Genomic DNA, 14,306 nt, shown 5'->3' on the forward strand with positions numbered 1-14,306 from the left:
TGGAGTCTAGTCAAAAATAGTGTTGCAAATGAAGTTGAAAATGCTGGGGAAATTTGCAGCTTTGTACTGTTACTGACATAGTTCTTATCCATAAAGATAAGGAAGATAGCACAATGTGCATGATGACTGACTTCATCACCGCGAAAGTCTGTAATAACTGCAGAGGATCATACCTCAAACAAACCTAGACATATTTTGAAGCATGTAGCAGGTCTAGTTTAATGCTGTTCTTTTTTAACTAACACTTGAGTTTTGTTTATTGATGCATCATTCATTCTAATAAAAAATGGGAAGCTATGAAAAACCCTTACAGTGCTGCACGGTAGCAAGAAAAAACATGTAAGTACAGGTGTCGCATGGGGGCAGAGTATGCAGTGACTAAGATGGTCATTAGGTGGTAATACTAATATCTCTGAATATCATCTGCTGTTATTGTGAACATTTCTTAAAAATATTCAATCTTTAAAAATGAATTTTATGACTGCTTTGGTGAATGAAGAAGCTTTTTATAGTCAAATAGGAGATCTAGGAGCACCACCTTCTTAAATTTAGCATCATTTAGAAATAAAATACTATTATGTTGTTTTATGCTGCTGCGTGCAAATAGGAACAAACAAAGTATCATCACACCCCAAACCACCAGCTAACACAGCTAACAGTTGTGGAAGGAAAATGTTTAATAGTCTAAACATCACTGTTTGCACAATCTATGTTTTGTTTTCTTATTTTAACTGTTAGTCTCTGTGGCTAGATGTGTAAAGGGCAAAATCAGGATGCATTAGAGATTTTAAGAAGCCTTTTTTTGTTTCAGTGGCTGTTAAGATCAGGCTCTGTGGAAACAGAACCAAGAGCAACATGTTCCAAAAAGTTGCTGCTAAACAATACTGTGTAAATAGAGTTGTTCTGTTCCAGTCATTAAATCTAATTAGGCTTGAGAAGAGGTGAATTTGGCCTCTCAGGGTAAATTATGTTATTCTATTAATTATTAGCTTTAATTATACTATAACATATGACTCTCCCTGCAAACAAAATAATCCCTATTAATTTTGTCTTCTTCACCAACTTTCAGTAAAATTACTACAGAGAAATGCTTATTCAAGACATTTGAGATTTCACTGATGCAGAATAACCAGAGTCATCTACGATTTCATTTAATATGGAATACAACTCTGAGAAGATTGTAATTGCTTTTTGTTTTATCTGTTGGGTGTGATCCTGAACTCATCACTGGATAAGAACTGCACATTCAAACCTTTGCTCCATTTACCTCTCTTCTGGCTGACTGTGACATGCCCACCCTCCAATCAAGCACTATTTGCTGTTGTTTTACAGGCCTTGCAAGCAGTTTTCATTAATAGAAGGATTCAAGTGATTTGTGTAATTCAAGACTTGACACAGATCTGCTCAAGGAGAGGGGAGAGTCCTGTTGGGAGGCACATACCAATAAAAGCAAGCATAACCTGAGCCTGAATCCCTGATTTAAAGATGTACATTTCACTCATCACATATATATTATATTTGAGTGATCATCAGTATGTTGTTCATGTGAAGAACAACTGTTGCTAAGCAAAGACACAATTCCTCCCCTGGAATTACAAATATTTTTTAAAATCAGAAATACTTACTAAAACACAGAATTTTTAAAGACACAGTTATCATTCTTGAATTTGTCTTTCTGGTCTAAATGTATCCCTGTCTTCATAGTAGCATTGCAGTTAATAATGAATAGAAGGGTTTTCAGTCTTTCGTCTCTTCCTTCATTACTTTTTTTCTAGGTAATTCAACAGAGAAATGAGGAATGTGACCACATTCAATTTTTAATTGAAGAGAAAGAGTCTAAAGAAGAGGACTACTATGAAGACCTTGACAGATTTGAAGAAAATGGTACCCAAGAATCTCGCATCAGTCCCTATACTTTCTGCAAGGCCTTTCCTTTCCACATAATATTTGACAGAGATCTGGTGGTCACGCAGTGTGGCAATGCTATATACAGAGTCCTTCCACAGGTTAGATGATTCTTTTACATAGTCATAGAGATGCCTTATGCTAGATGATACACAGCTGCTGTTTGTTTGTTTATTTATTTTAAAAGATGAATAAAACAGGTTTAGGATTCTCTGTCTAAACAGCATTTCCATTTACGTGTGTAACACTTGCTGCACTGTGCTCCTGTTGTGTGAAAAAAGAATATGAAGAACAGCCCTTAACCCGCAACAATTCTGTTCCTTAAAGATCATGTCTGTAATGTGCAGTAACAGACCAGAGAATAAGCTCAAACAGAGAATACCTGATCACCTACATGGCTCAGGTGTTAGCTAGATACCTGATTCTTTTTTTTTAATTTTATTTTTATTTTTTACTTTTCACTAGCCTGCTCCAAGATATATTTGTTGCAAAAGTGTTAGATTAACAAGTGGATTTACGACAGCATGACTTGTTGGCTTGTGGTTTAGAAAATAGTCTTGCACATACTTCTCTATAATGTAGCAGCAGGTACATAGTCTGTATATACTACTTCACAAAAATGCCTTGATATGTACTTGAGGTGTCTGATGCACATAAAAGGAAGAACCGAATAACAGAAGTTATATGCTTTCTTAGCTTGTGCATTATAAGCATCAATATTAGCTGCGGTGTGCCAAACTATGATTGTGATATAAATCTGTGTTCTGAACTGAATGCAGCTGCTGTGATTTCCTCTGGTTATTTGAAATAGAGGAGCATTCAAAGGCCAATTTAATGTTATGTATTCTGTATATGAATAGGATAACTTGGTTCTTGTCTGAAAGGACAGAGAGTTTCTAAAAATAAGCAGTAGGAAAAAATGATACGATAGAAAGAAACAAAAGTAAAAGAATGAAAAAAATAAATGGCCTTTATAGTTATGTGGGCTAATATTGCACATATGATGTTGTATATGAATCATAGCCATATTTTTAAAATGTAATTTTATATTATTTACTTTTTCCTGCTATTGGCTTGTGGTGATGTTTTCCTGGATTTTGTGGAATGACTTGAAAGAAGAGCTTTGAAATTTTTCTCAAGGTCATTCATGGAACAGCTATAACTATTTAGCCTGCTGAGGATGGCCATTGGAATCCTTGCTACCAGATGACGCTTTAGAGAATATGGATTATCATTGTAAAAGGAGTTACAGGGAGGATACTTAAGAGGAAAACACTGAAAAGCTTTTTTATACTTTACTGTAGAATGGGGGCAGTTTGTCAGATAATTAATGTGAAATATCCTAACACAAATTTACAAGGTTATCTTGCAGGCTAGAGTTGTACTTTGAATTCTAACAAACTTTTGTTGTAAAGTCCTTAATTTCAGAGCCTTGTGTTGTAATGGAGAAATGTAAAAAGTACATATTCTCTTCTGTTCAGTATTGTCATCTAAGCTAATTGAATATAATTACTCCATGTATACTTTTATTGTAAAACATTTCATTTTTTCTTTCCTTTTTTTTTTTTTACCTTTACATTTTAGCTGCAGCCAGGAAATTGCAGTCTGTTGTCAGTTTTCTCCTTGGTCCGGCCTCATATTGATATTAGTTTTCATGGGATTCTCTCACATATCAATACAGTCTTTGTACTGAGGACCAAGGTAATTAGAGAATATTCACCTGGCTTTTCTATAAGTAAGTATGCTTTGGAGAGATAAGAAGTGCTGAAAAAGCAGAAGTATTCAGAAAATATTCTTTGAACAGTAGTAAGCTCAATCTCTTTAGTCTTGAGACAAGAAAAAGTGTCAGAAAAAATGTCTGAATTCATGTTAGTAGTTAGGTTAAATGTTTTATAGGAATGGTGAAGTATACTTACTTCATGCCTGATGCTTTCTTTGCAAGGGGCCAACCCCACATATGGCATATACCAAAGTAAATGTAGAAAGGTAATCACATGCACTTTTGCTTCATAATGATATGGGAGACAAATATGAAATTCTGCTCGACAAATATTGCTTAAGCCCATACATTCCTATACATTTCTGTACCCTTTTCTCTAGGGAGGGGAGGAGGCAGCAATGCGAAGCAATGCAGCATGTAGAGTAGAGCCTGCTATGCCAAAGAGCCTGTTTATTTATAGAAAACTGTACCTGAGAGAAACCAACAAGATTTCTTAGAGATTCTCCCAGGCACAATTAGAACTTCATAGAATAGGCAATTCTTGTTTCAAATGATTGTGAAGAAATCACACAGAAGAAAACAAGAAGTTATAAACATGAAGATAAAGAAAGATACCACGTTTTGTAACTTTGAAGTAGAAAATGATAGTATTAAAGTAAGGATAGTGTGCTGTGCTCAAATGATAATTGGGTTTTAACGTTGGGTGTAACTTTTAGACATTCTGACAGCCTTCATTGTGAAAGCACTTAACATACACATTGTGATAAGTAACACACATACCAATACCATAATAATTGTGACTTTGCAAATTATTGTGACTTGTGACTTCTTTTTTTTTTTTTTTTTAATCACCAGGAGGGGCTGTTAGATGTAGAAAAACTGGAGTGTGAAGATGAGTTGACTGGCACAGAAATCAGTTGCTTACGCCTGAAAGGGCAAATGATCTACTTGCCTGAAGCAGACAGCATTCTCTTTCTTTGTTCACCAAGGTACTTTAAACCATAAGAGTTCTGTAATATTGATTTTCATTTTACAATTACTAATTTTATGAGCACTTATGAAAGTACTTCTACAGAGATTAATTGGCCCAGGTATTGATTTAATTGAATTTCGTTTATACTGAAAGAGGAGGTAGCATTTAAACATCAGAAGTTAGCTGATTATTAAATAATTCAATATAAACATTGAGACGGTCTGTCTTAGTTTGGACAAGTGAAAATATCTCATGATTCAGTGATTTTTGGCAAGTCTTGTCCCTTATTTCTTATTCTGGGAAAGCTGAGATGTCACTATGATTTAGTTTCCTATGAGGATTCATTTTTTGAGGATTCAAGCTTTAAAAAGAGCAGTGATGTTTATTAAAAGAGTGGTTGGGATTGGGACTTGAATGGAAGGCTTTAGCTAAAAGTTTATTGAGCTAGTATACCAGATTACCTCATTAATCTCATGTGTAAAAGTGAAACAGAGAGTGGATGAAGACAAGAGGAGTAGAGGCTACCTTAACATAATCTCACTTTTATTTGTTCACTGAAGAATGTGCATTTCATATGTTCATGGAACTCCTCAGTAAGAATTCTGTATTTAAATTCAAAAATCAACAGACATGTTTTAACACAAATAAGGTAATTTGCAGAAGGAATATTTTATACATCTAATCAGAATTTTAGAAGTATAATTTTTTTTCTGTTATTCCACAATCTCTGCTGTTCATCTGAGGTTTAAATGCTCCTTTGGCAAACTTACTTGTACCCATATTGCTATCTGTTTTTCCACACTGCAGTGTGATGAACTTGGATGATTTAACCAGAAGAGGGTTATATCTGAGTGATATTCCATTGCATGATGCTACCCGTGATCTGGTTCTTTTGGGAGAGCAGTTCAGAGAGGAATATAAGCTGACTCAAGAGCTTGAGATCCTCACTGACAGACTGCAGCACACACTACGTGCACTGGAAGATGAAAAGAAAAAGACAGATACGTAAGAACCAAATCCTGATTTTGATCTGAAACAGTCACAGCGATATATTATTTATAGCTACCTTCTTCACAAAATAGAAGAATCTGGGAAGGAATATAAAAGATACACAGCGCCAGTAATTTTGGAGTCAAGAAAGAGCATTTCATTTTAACTCATTATAGGGTTTTCTGTAATTCAGATTGTCAAATGTCTTCTGCAGTATAGGCTGTAGCTCACACAGGTGTTCTGATGTCTCCTTCCTTTATATGGACAGTTATGAGAAGTGAACTGGCAATCCTTTTTGCTTTCCTAATTAACCTAAAATAGCAGTTTTGCAAGCTTTCTTACCTACCATTGCTGTAGCCAGGTGAATCTGATGATGCCCAAAATGTTACTATTAGACAGCGTTCTATGGACCACTTACTTTATCCTCTGTACCACCATGCTGACAGGTTAGTAGATATAGCAGAAATACTTAAGCAGTAAGTAGAAATGATCCAAGACACTACTAATGGATCATGTCAGAAGAATTAATAATGTCTGCAATATGTAAAGTCCTTTCTTAAGTTTCTTTCTTTTTTGCTTTTGCCTTTCTTTCCTTACTCATTTAGGTTACTGTACTCTGTTCTACCACCATCAGTGGCAAATGAGCTGAGACACAAACGTCCTGTTCCAGCTAAGCGTTATGACAATGTCACCATTCTCTTTAGTGGCATTGTTGGATTCAATGCTTTCTGTAGTAAACATGCCTCTGGAGAGGGAGCCATGAAGATTGTTAATCTTTTAAATGATCTTTACACAAGATTTGATATTCTGACTGATTCACGAAGGAATCCATTTGTTTACAAGGTAAGCAGAAAACTTTCAAGTAATTTAAACTGTGACTTTTCAGTAATTTACTGTCATGTCTCTCTTTTCCATCCTTTGGACTTCAGGCTTTTGAAAGAAGTGGTTAGATTTGAACGGTGTTGCCTGATAATACATAGCTAAATAAGAGTATGTTGTTTATTGCTAAGTGTGTGAAGGAGCACACAGGGCATAGTTTTCAGCAGTTTTTCTGCACAGTCACTGGGTGGGTGGATGTATAATTTTCTTTCCACATTTAGCAAATGTAAATACTTAAGTAAGCAGTTTGTCGTTCTGCTGACCCTGTGCTTTAAGTCATATATCTCGGTCTCCTGGTTGTAAATTATAACCTATTACTTGGTTATTCAATGTGATTTTCATTCCTTCAGTAGCAATGAGGTATAGTTGAAGATATGGTCGTTACGAGATACAAAAGTAGATATGTATGTCTCATATATATATATATATATATATATATATATATATATATGCATGTATATGCTTGTGTGTTACATGTATGAAATCTATTGCTAGTTTTTACTAGAAATCAATTTTATATCTTGTACCAAGTAAATCAAGTGTGTGAGTCAAAGTAAACATGGCACTCAGTTTCTACACAAATTCTAGAAGACCCAAAAAGAGAGGCTGAAGTTCACATAATCAGTGTTATTTTAATTTGTTAATACACTGGCTTTTTATCAATACAATAAATGCTTATCAATAACAAGAAGAGGTCATTAGAATTAGAATGATTTGAGTGAAAGCAAAGGGAAAATATTTGAAAGGACAAGCCGTCTTGAAGGAAGCACTACATCCATTCTAGTACTCTTAAAGTCCACAGTAAGTATTTTGTACTCAACTAATTGAACAATGCACGTCTTCCCTATTGCATAATAGGTGGAAACAGTTGGGGACAAGTATATGACAGTGAGTGGTCTACCAGAGCCTTGCATTCATCATGCACGATCTATCTGTCACCTGGCATTGGATATGATGGAAATAGCAGGCCAAGTTCAAGTAGATGGTGAGCCTGTACAGGTTCGTAAATGTGTGGGCTTGAATGAAGAGCCTGTTCTTTGATATGATGATAATGCTTTGGTAAATACCATAATGCTAAAGTCCCAGTCTGTGCAAACTTTATTCTGAGACATATCTCTACAAATAATATGAAGAGTCATCACATGTAGATGTAGTGTGTATAGTTCCTTGGACCTTAAAATTATGCTTAACCATTTAAAGAACTAAATTAGGTCCACGTCACGTGTGTTTGTTTTCTGATCTTTTTAATCTAATCAACAAATTTGCACTGTGCATCAAATACAATTAGTTGAGTCTTCTTCATCTCAATGAACAGAACAATAGTATCCCTTGTTGACATTTGCAGTTGTGTTTGAGATCCTCTTGTCAGCATGGGAAAATAATTGCATTATAAATAGAAAAGTATGGTTCCATAGGCAGTTACATCTATGATTCTAACAATAGTGTATATCAGTGGAAGTTCAGTCATTATGGGCCTTTTAAAGGTGTTGGTGCATTAATATAGGATTGATGAGGCTGCATTGACCAGTTAATGACCTGTCCTCATCAAAAAGCTCTGAGGGCAAAATAAATAATGAGTTTCATACTGATTTCTGTTTATATGAAGCCTGTTTCTCTAACACTTAGCTTAGGTCTGTGTTTTTCACTTTTTCAGTGGGCAAGGAAGTGAGAAGGTTTGATCTGGGGGCTTTACAGTAGCCATAATGTGCTAAAAGAATGAGTTTCTTAAAACCCCTGTCCTTGAGCTTTTAAGTGCAAAATACCATATTTCTTCTGAGAAACAGTCTTTTTCTTGGCCTAAACCATCTGTTTCTGCATCTTTGAGAGCTCATTAAACACAGACCTGCAGAGTATGCCACTCTCTCCACTTATTTTTATTTCACAGTATGTAATAGCAAAATGGCATGGTGCATGTTGGAAAAATATGTTTGTTCTTTCTTGTGGAAGGCAGAGACATAACACTACAATAATAATAAATAAATAAATAAATAAATAAATAAATAAAGACACAAAACGACACAAAATGCAAAACTTTGAAGAAGCTAGAGTTGTCCACTGGGGGGGGGGGGGAGGGAAACACAAATAACAGCTAGTAAATGGAAATGGCATAATATCTGTATTTAGTTGGAAGCAGCAGATTAGCCACAGTGATTTTAAATATTCAAGCGTTATTTTTTCTCTCTAAAGATAACAATAGGAATCCATACTGGTGAGGTAGTCACAGGTGTCATAGGCCAAAGGATGCCACGTTACTGTCTCTTTGGAAATACAGTCAATCTAACAAGCAGAACAGAAACTACTGGAGAAAAAGGAAAGATCAATGTCTCTGAGTATACATACAGGTGAGTGAGTAACCATTTTTACTGTTGTTGACATTTTAAAGCACTTTTTCCATATAACATCGAAGTGTCTTCAGAACTGATAGTGATAGCAACCTATCAAAACATTAGAATCATAGAATTATAGAATGGGTTGAGTTGGAAGGGATCTTAAAGATCACCTACTTAATTCCAACCCCCTGCCATGGGCAGGGACACGTCCCAGCAGGCCAAGTTGCTCAGAGCCCCCATCCAATCTGGCCTTAAACTCCTCCAGGTACGGGGCATCCACAGCTTCTCTGGGCAACCTGTTCTAGTGCCTCACCACCCTCATAGTAAAGGACTTCTTCCTAATATCTAATGTAAATCTATCTTTTTTAGTTTAAAATAATTCCTCCTTATCATTTTGCATTATTTAAGTGTATGAGTTCATATGAAACTACTGCAGAGTCTATTATGATATAACATTATTTGTATGCAAATATAATAATGATCTGAAGATAGACTCGACTGTTTTGTTAAGTTGCTCACGTATCTGTATGTGTAATATTTTATATAGTGCATGGCATGTGTGCATAGTACATAGATTTACATGTTTTCTCTTTCAATTTCAGGTGTCTTATGACACCAGAAAATTCAGATCCTCAGTTCCACCTGGAATATAGGGGTCCAGTTTCTATGAAGGGTAAAAAAGAACCAATGCAGGTTTGGTTTTTGTCCAGAAAGAGTACAGAGACAGAGGTATGACTAACCAAAGTGTATTTTTTTTAAACACAGTATAAATATGACAAATTTAATCTAAACCACTGAGATCCATTTGCATTTGCAAAATAAATGTTCCCTGGAAGAAATGAACAGTTTTGTATACACTTTCATTAATGCATTTATTATCTTGACAGCAGATTAAAGGCTGTGATTATTTGCCTTTGGAGTTTGTGCAGTCCCTGAAAGAATACTTTCATATTTTAAAAAGTCCTTGAGGGAATGCCAAGCGTTTAAATATTTATCTCTCTCTCTCTTATGGATTTCTCCACTGTAGTAGATTTTGCAATATAATGTCCATTTCTGTTTAGCTGACATGTCTGGTTATCAGCACTTCAAAATTTACCATTTGATTTCTTACAGTGAGTGATTAAATGTGCCTTCAAATATTTAGGCAACAGTACAGCAACTACTTGCAGGCAAATTTGCACCTGATGTGTGTGGTGTTCTGTTAATTTCAGATAGATCTGCTTGCTTGGACAGCCTGTAATAGAGGTCTTACTTTAAAAATATACAGGGTGAAAAATATGTCTTCTGAATGACAAATGAAAACTAAATCCTGCTGTCAAAATGACATAGTGTAAAGCTCTTCAAGCACTAAGTGGTCTTTTATGTCAATTTCAGAAGTTTGGGCACATAGTAACCAAAATCTTATTAAAGGACAATGAAATTTCAACTCATAAGTGGGCTACAAACTTAGACACTTAATCAGGTTACTGTAGGCCAGTTGATTTGCCATAGCTGAGCAGGTGCATACATTCCACCCATTGCAAACAAGGGGAAAAGTGGGTAAAAGTAATACACGTAGCTTGAAATTTGTCCTGAAGTAATACAAAAAGCTTCTAAACTAATGTATTTAATCTTAAAAATACCAGACTAAAATAATGCAAGTCATCAGTAACCTTCACTGAACTGAGAAGTCACAGAGAATTAATTGTACTTTTGAATTCTCATGTGCTTCTGAAAATGAAATTTAGGCTTCTAAACCATTTGGGATCTTTAGGAAATCGGCTTCAGCTTTAATACCACTGGTACCCAAGTATATGAATATTGACATTTTAATGATAACTCCCAATATTAACCCCTCAGTATTAAAATTCAGGGGAGAGCCTGTACTTAAACTCTACTGAAGTCTGTATTTTAGTAAATATTACTTGTAATAATATTCAGGGCACCACTTTTGATAGTACTTTTATGACTTTATTCTATATCAAGGTTAACTGTAATTTCACATGGGTACCATTTTTCAAATCCATACTTGTATATGAAATATATTTTAATTAAACACCTTAGACTTTTTTCTGCATTAAAAAAATTATGTCCTATCATTTGTATCAGGGAATATTGTAATTTGAAATGTAAAACTTCAGATGAGTACTGAGTCAAGTTTGTTTTTTTCCATGTTTCAATCTCACATGACTTTAAGTTTAGGTTCAGGAAGTTTATAATTTTAAATATTGCCATTTCCTTTTAGAGGTCTTGTATAATATCTGACAGCAGCCCTGAGAGGTACCTGCTGTTACCATTATTTAATAATTCAGCTTTGTAGAGGGGGACATAGGGGCAGAAATACACCTGACAGAAAACTGCTGTCAGGAGCACTTAAGAGTCACAGCTTAAGCACATTTGAAAAGTCTCTCTTGATTTTTGTTAGTTACAGTTATACGTATAATTATCGTACACAGAAGGACTTCCCCCATCACAGGTATCTCTTTTATGTTGTAGTAAGTTTCAGAGAATAGGAAAGTAGAAAGATAACTCATGTGGTGAATGAAACTGATAATCATTTTGTCAGAGGTGACTTTGAAAGAAGATCATTCTCTAATAGTCTTTTCATTCTTTTTCACTCCCTGCACCATTTCATCTGTCCACACACAAAAAGATGCTCTGAGATTTACTACTTTAAGATTTCCAAACTGTTGTTTTTTCTGGCACTTTACAGTCTGTATATAATAGTTGTAATCCAAAAGTAGAAATCAGATAACAAACTTTTTATGTTGTATTACCTTAGAGTAATTGCTTTGCAAAGGTACAGTTTTGTTTTTCTTTTCAGATACTTACTCCGTCTGACGTTTCAAACATATACACATGCTTATGTTTATTATCATGTGTAGTGTGATTAATTTCAGTGGGGGCCATTCATAATGATTAATATTGCATATTAACATATATTCGGAATCTACATGTTATATATATTTCTTGAATGGTCACTCCAGAATATTGCAGGAACTGATTTAAAGAAGTAAACCTGAAAATATTTTTAAGTCATCCTGAAAATATTTCTGCTGAAAATTCTTTTACTGTGAAGTTTTCTACCTCCAATATCTTTAAATCTAGATTTGAATCATAGTAGTGATGTGTTCCCTCCATCATCATATGTCTAAGGGATTGATAAGCTCAGCATTCACAAATCTGTTAGCATGTTTTACCCTGCAGCCCAGTAATTGATATATGGTGGGGAAAGAGGACAAAATGGTTACAACTGGCATAGAGGTATGAAACCAAGGTCTAAAATATGCCATGTGTTCACTGAGCCTGTAGAACGTGATAGGGTTGGAGCAACTCATCATACTTCAGACTTGGTTACCAAGTTGGCATCTCTATTGAGAACGAGTAGCATTTATTTCTAGGAAAGATCTGTTTTACAAGAATCACTCACTGTCTGTTCAGAATGCTGCTCCTTTACATTATTCCCACTTAAGGTATCTCTTCCATATTTCCATTCCAACAAAATTTAGAATTGCATCAGAAATGTACATAGAACCAAAGCAACTCTGACTACCTACTTGTCTGCTTGCATGCATGAACAGAGGTTCAACTGCAGCTTCTCTCATGAGAAACTGACTTATAAAACATAAGGCTTGCAGAGAACCTCAGATGTCTGACTGCAATTTCCATCATTCCCCTCTTCCAAATATGTTTTTCTCCCATGTCCCCACATTACTAATTGGAACAAGTTAAAGTATCTCAGAGCTAGTAGTTCACCAGGGAATGTAAGAACTGCTACGTTCTTACATACAACAAACACATACAAAAGAAATGCTTGTGTTAACTATGCTCTGTTCTATTATTTTTATTATTTACTAATACTGGTTGCAAGTTGTCAAACATATTTTGTCACTACATTGATCCACTATGTTGTTGCTTCAAAGAAAATCCCTTACTTTTCAAATTCTACTTGCATGCACTCAAGGAAACAAAGCAAGATGCTTTCTGAGCTGAGGGAAGAGGAAAAGGATGCTGAACAGGGTGCAGTACTGTCTCCAAATAGAGGGCCAGGCAGTAAGGATGAGTTTATGGATGTTACTTCACTTTATATCTTCCATTCCTGTGTGCAGTAACATTGTCTTTTTCCCTAGTCCTGAAATCATACTCATCATTTTCCTCCAGGCTTGCTTGCTACTTTTTCCTTAGTGTTTGGTATTGTTATATCTCTGCTATGGGCATGTATTTCAAGCTTTCCTTTTTCTTTTTGATATGCGTTTTTGCATGTCAGTTATATGGCCCTTCCTATCACCAAATAATACTGAATAAAAATTTCATAATATGCACGCCATAAATAACCACTTCAGTCTGATGCTTCACACCATCTTCATCTCCATCTTTGCAGTACAGTGGTTGCAAAAATCAGTGACATTTCTGGAAAGATGGGAAGCATTTCAATTGTTTGGCAGAACGAAGAACCTAAAGAACTATTTGTAAAAATAATACATAAAGCACCATTATGAAAGCTATTCTATAAAACTTGTTTATCAGATTTACTTCTGCTATTACCATGCTTCCTGTTCATTTTGTGAATAACACTTGATGCACTGTTAAAACTTGGTTAGAAAAAGGTACCTCTTTTGATGTCATCCTGCATTTTGGCTTTGTAGACACTAAGTAAACATTGTCTATGTTGAAAGGAGGCGGTTGTTTGTCTGACGCTGCCGTTTGAAGCATGTGCTGATGTACTTTTACTGAATTGCTGTTCTCTTGCAATGTATTTTGCATTGTTTTATATTAACTAAATTAACTTGTCATGTTAATCATAGTTTGCTGGACAATTTAAAGCCACCAATAGTGCTCTAATTCTTTTCTGACAGAGCTCCCAGAATTGACAGGCATACTGCTAGAACATGATTGTCATGGTTGCCTTTTGTTTTGGTCTCTAATTTTTAGAAATAATTTTATAATATTCCTGGGGAGAACCTGATGGTATTCTTGGCATCATGGCATAATTCAAAGATATATAGCTTGTAAGGGGACATAGTATCTCCTATTTTACCAGCTGATACATTTGGTAAAATTGGACAAGGTTTCAGATGTGTTTGACTTTCCATAACTTCAATGTATGGTGCATTTTTGTGTGAATAATATCCATTCTTATCTGTTTGACATTTCTGAATATTTGCATTATAAAATAGGATAGTGCAATTACTTTGTGTATAAAAATTGTCTATCTACTATACTTTATGAGCACAGAATATATATGTATAAATGTTTCATGTTAATGTGCAAAATAAATTGCAATAAATTATTTTTTCCACTGACTTTTAGAAATCTTAGAGTTTTCTTTTTAATGAAAGTTGCATTTTAGTGTTGCAGTTGATACAAAACAAGCATGTTCTCCATGTTGTAATTCCAAGTTCACGATTAAGTAATTTCTCAAGTCATTGTTCCAATGTGTACATATTTTTAAGAGTCTCCCACATTCAGGTTTGTAGATATTGAATCTAATTGAAACATGAGGTAAAATAACTTAAAATCTGTTTCAAAG

At 34.9% G+C, this 14,306-nt stretch overlaps 1 protein-coding gene across 2 annotated transcripts in view; it reads left to right on the forward strand.

Moving 5' to 3' along the window:
- The window catches only part of GUCY1B1 (guanylate cyclase 1 soluble subunit beta 1), a 39,954-nt gene extending 25,875 nt beyond the window's left edge, over nucleotides 1-14,079 (forward strand). For both annotated transcript variants that reach the window (XM_068681054.1, XM_068681055.1), the window contains 9 exons: nucleotides 1,776-2,006; nucleotides 3,490-3,606; nucleotides 4,481-4,614; nucleotides 5,406-5,603; nucleotides 6,194-6,431; nucleotides 7,326-7,466; nucleotides 8,655-8,809; nucleotides 9,400-9,526; nucleotides 12,741-14,079. In XM_068681054.1, the coding sequence (XP_068537155.1) occupies nucleotides 1,776-2,006; nucleotides 3,490-3,606; nucleotides 4,481-4,614; nucleotides 5,406-5,603; nucleotides 6,194-6,431; nucleotides 7,326-7,466; nucleotides 8,655-8,809; nucleotides 9,400-9,526; nucleotides 12,741-12,764 (1,365 nt within the window). In that variant the 3' untranslated portion in view covers nucleotides 12,765-14,079. The remainder of the gene's footprint in view (nucleotides 1-1,775; nucleotides 2,007-3,489; nucleotides 3,607-4,480; nucleotides 4,615-5,405; nucleotides 5,604-6,193; nucleotides 6,432-7,325; nucleotides 7,467-8,654; nucleotides 8,810-9,399; nucleotides 9,527-12,740) is intronic.
- Nucleotides 14,080-14,306: the final 227 nt, after the last annotated feature.

Source organism: Anas acuta, chromosome 4 (assembly GCF_963932015.1).
Source record: "Anas acuta chromosome 4, bAnaAcu1.1, whole genome shotgun sequence".
In the NCBI taxonomy this organism is placed as follows: domain Eukaryota; kingdom Metazoa; phylum Chordata; class Aves; order Anseriformes; family Anatidae; genus Anas; species Anas acuta.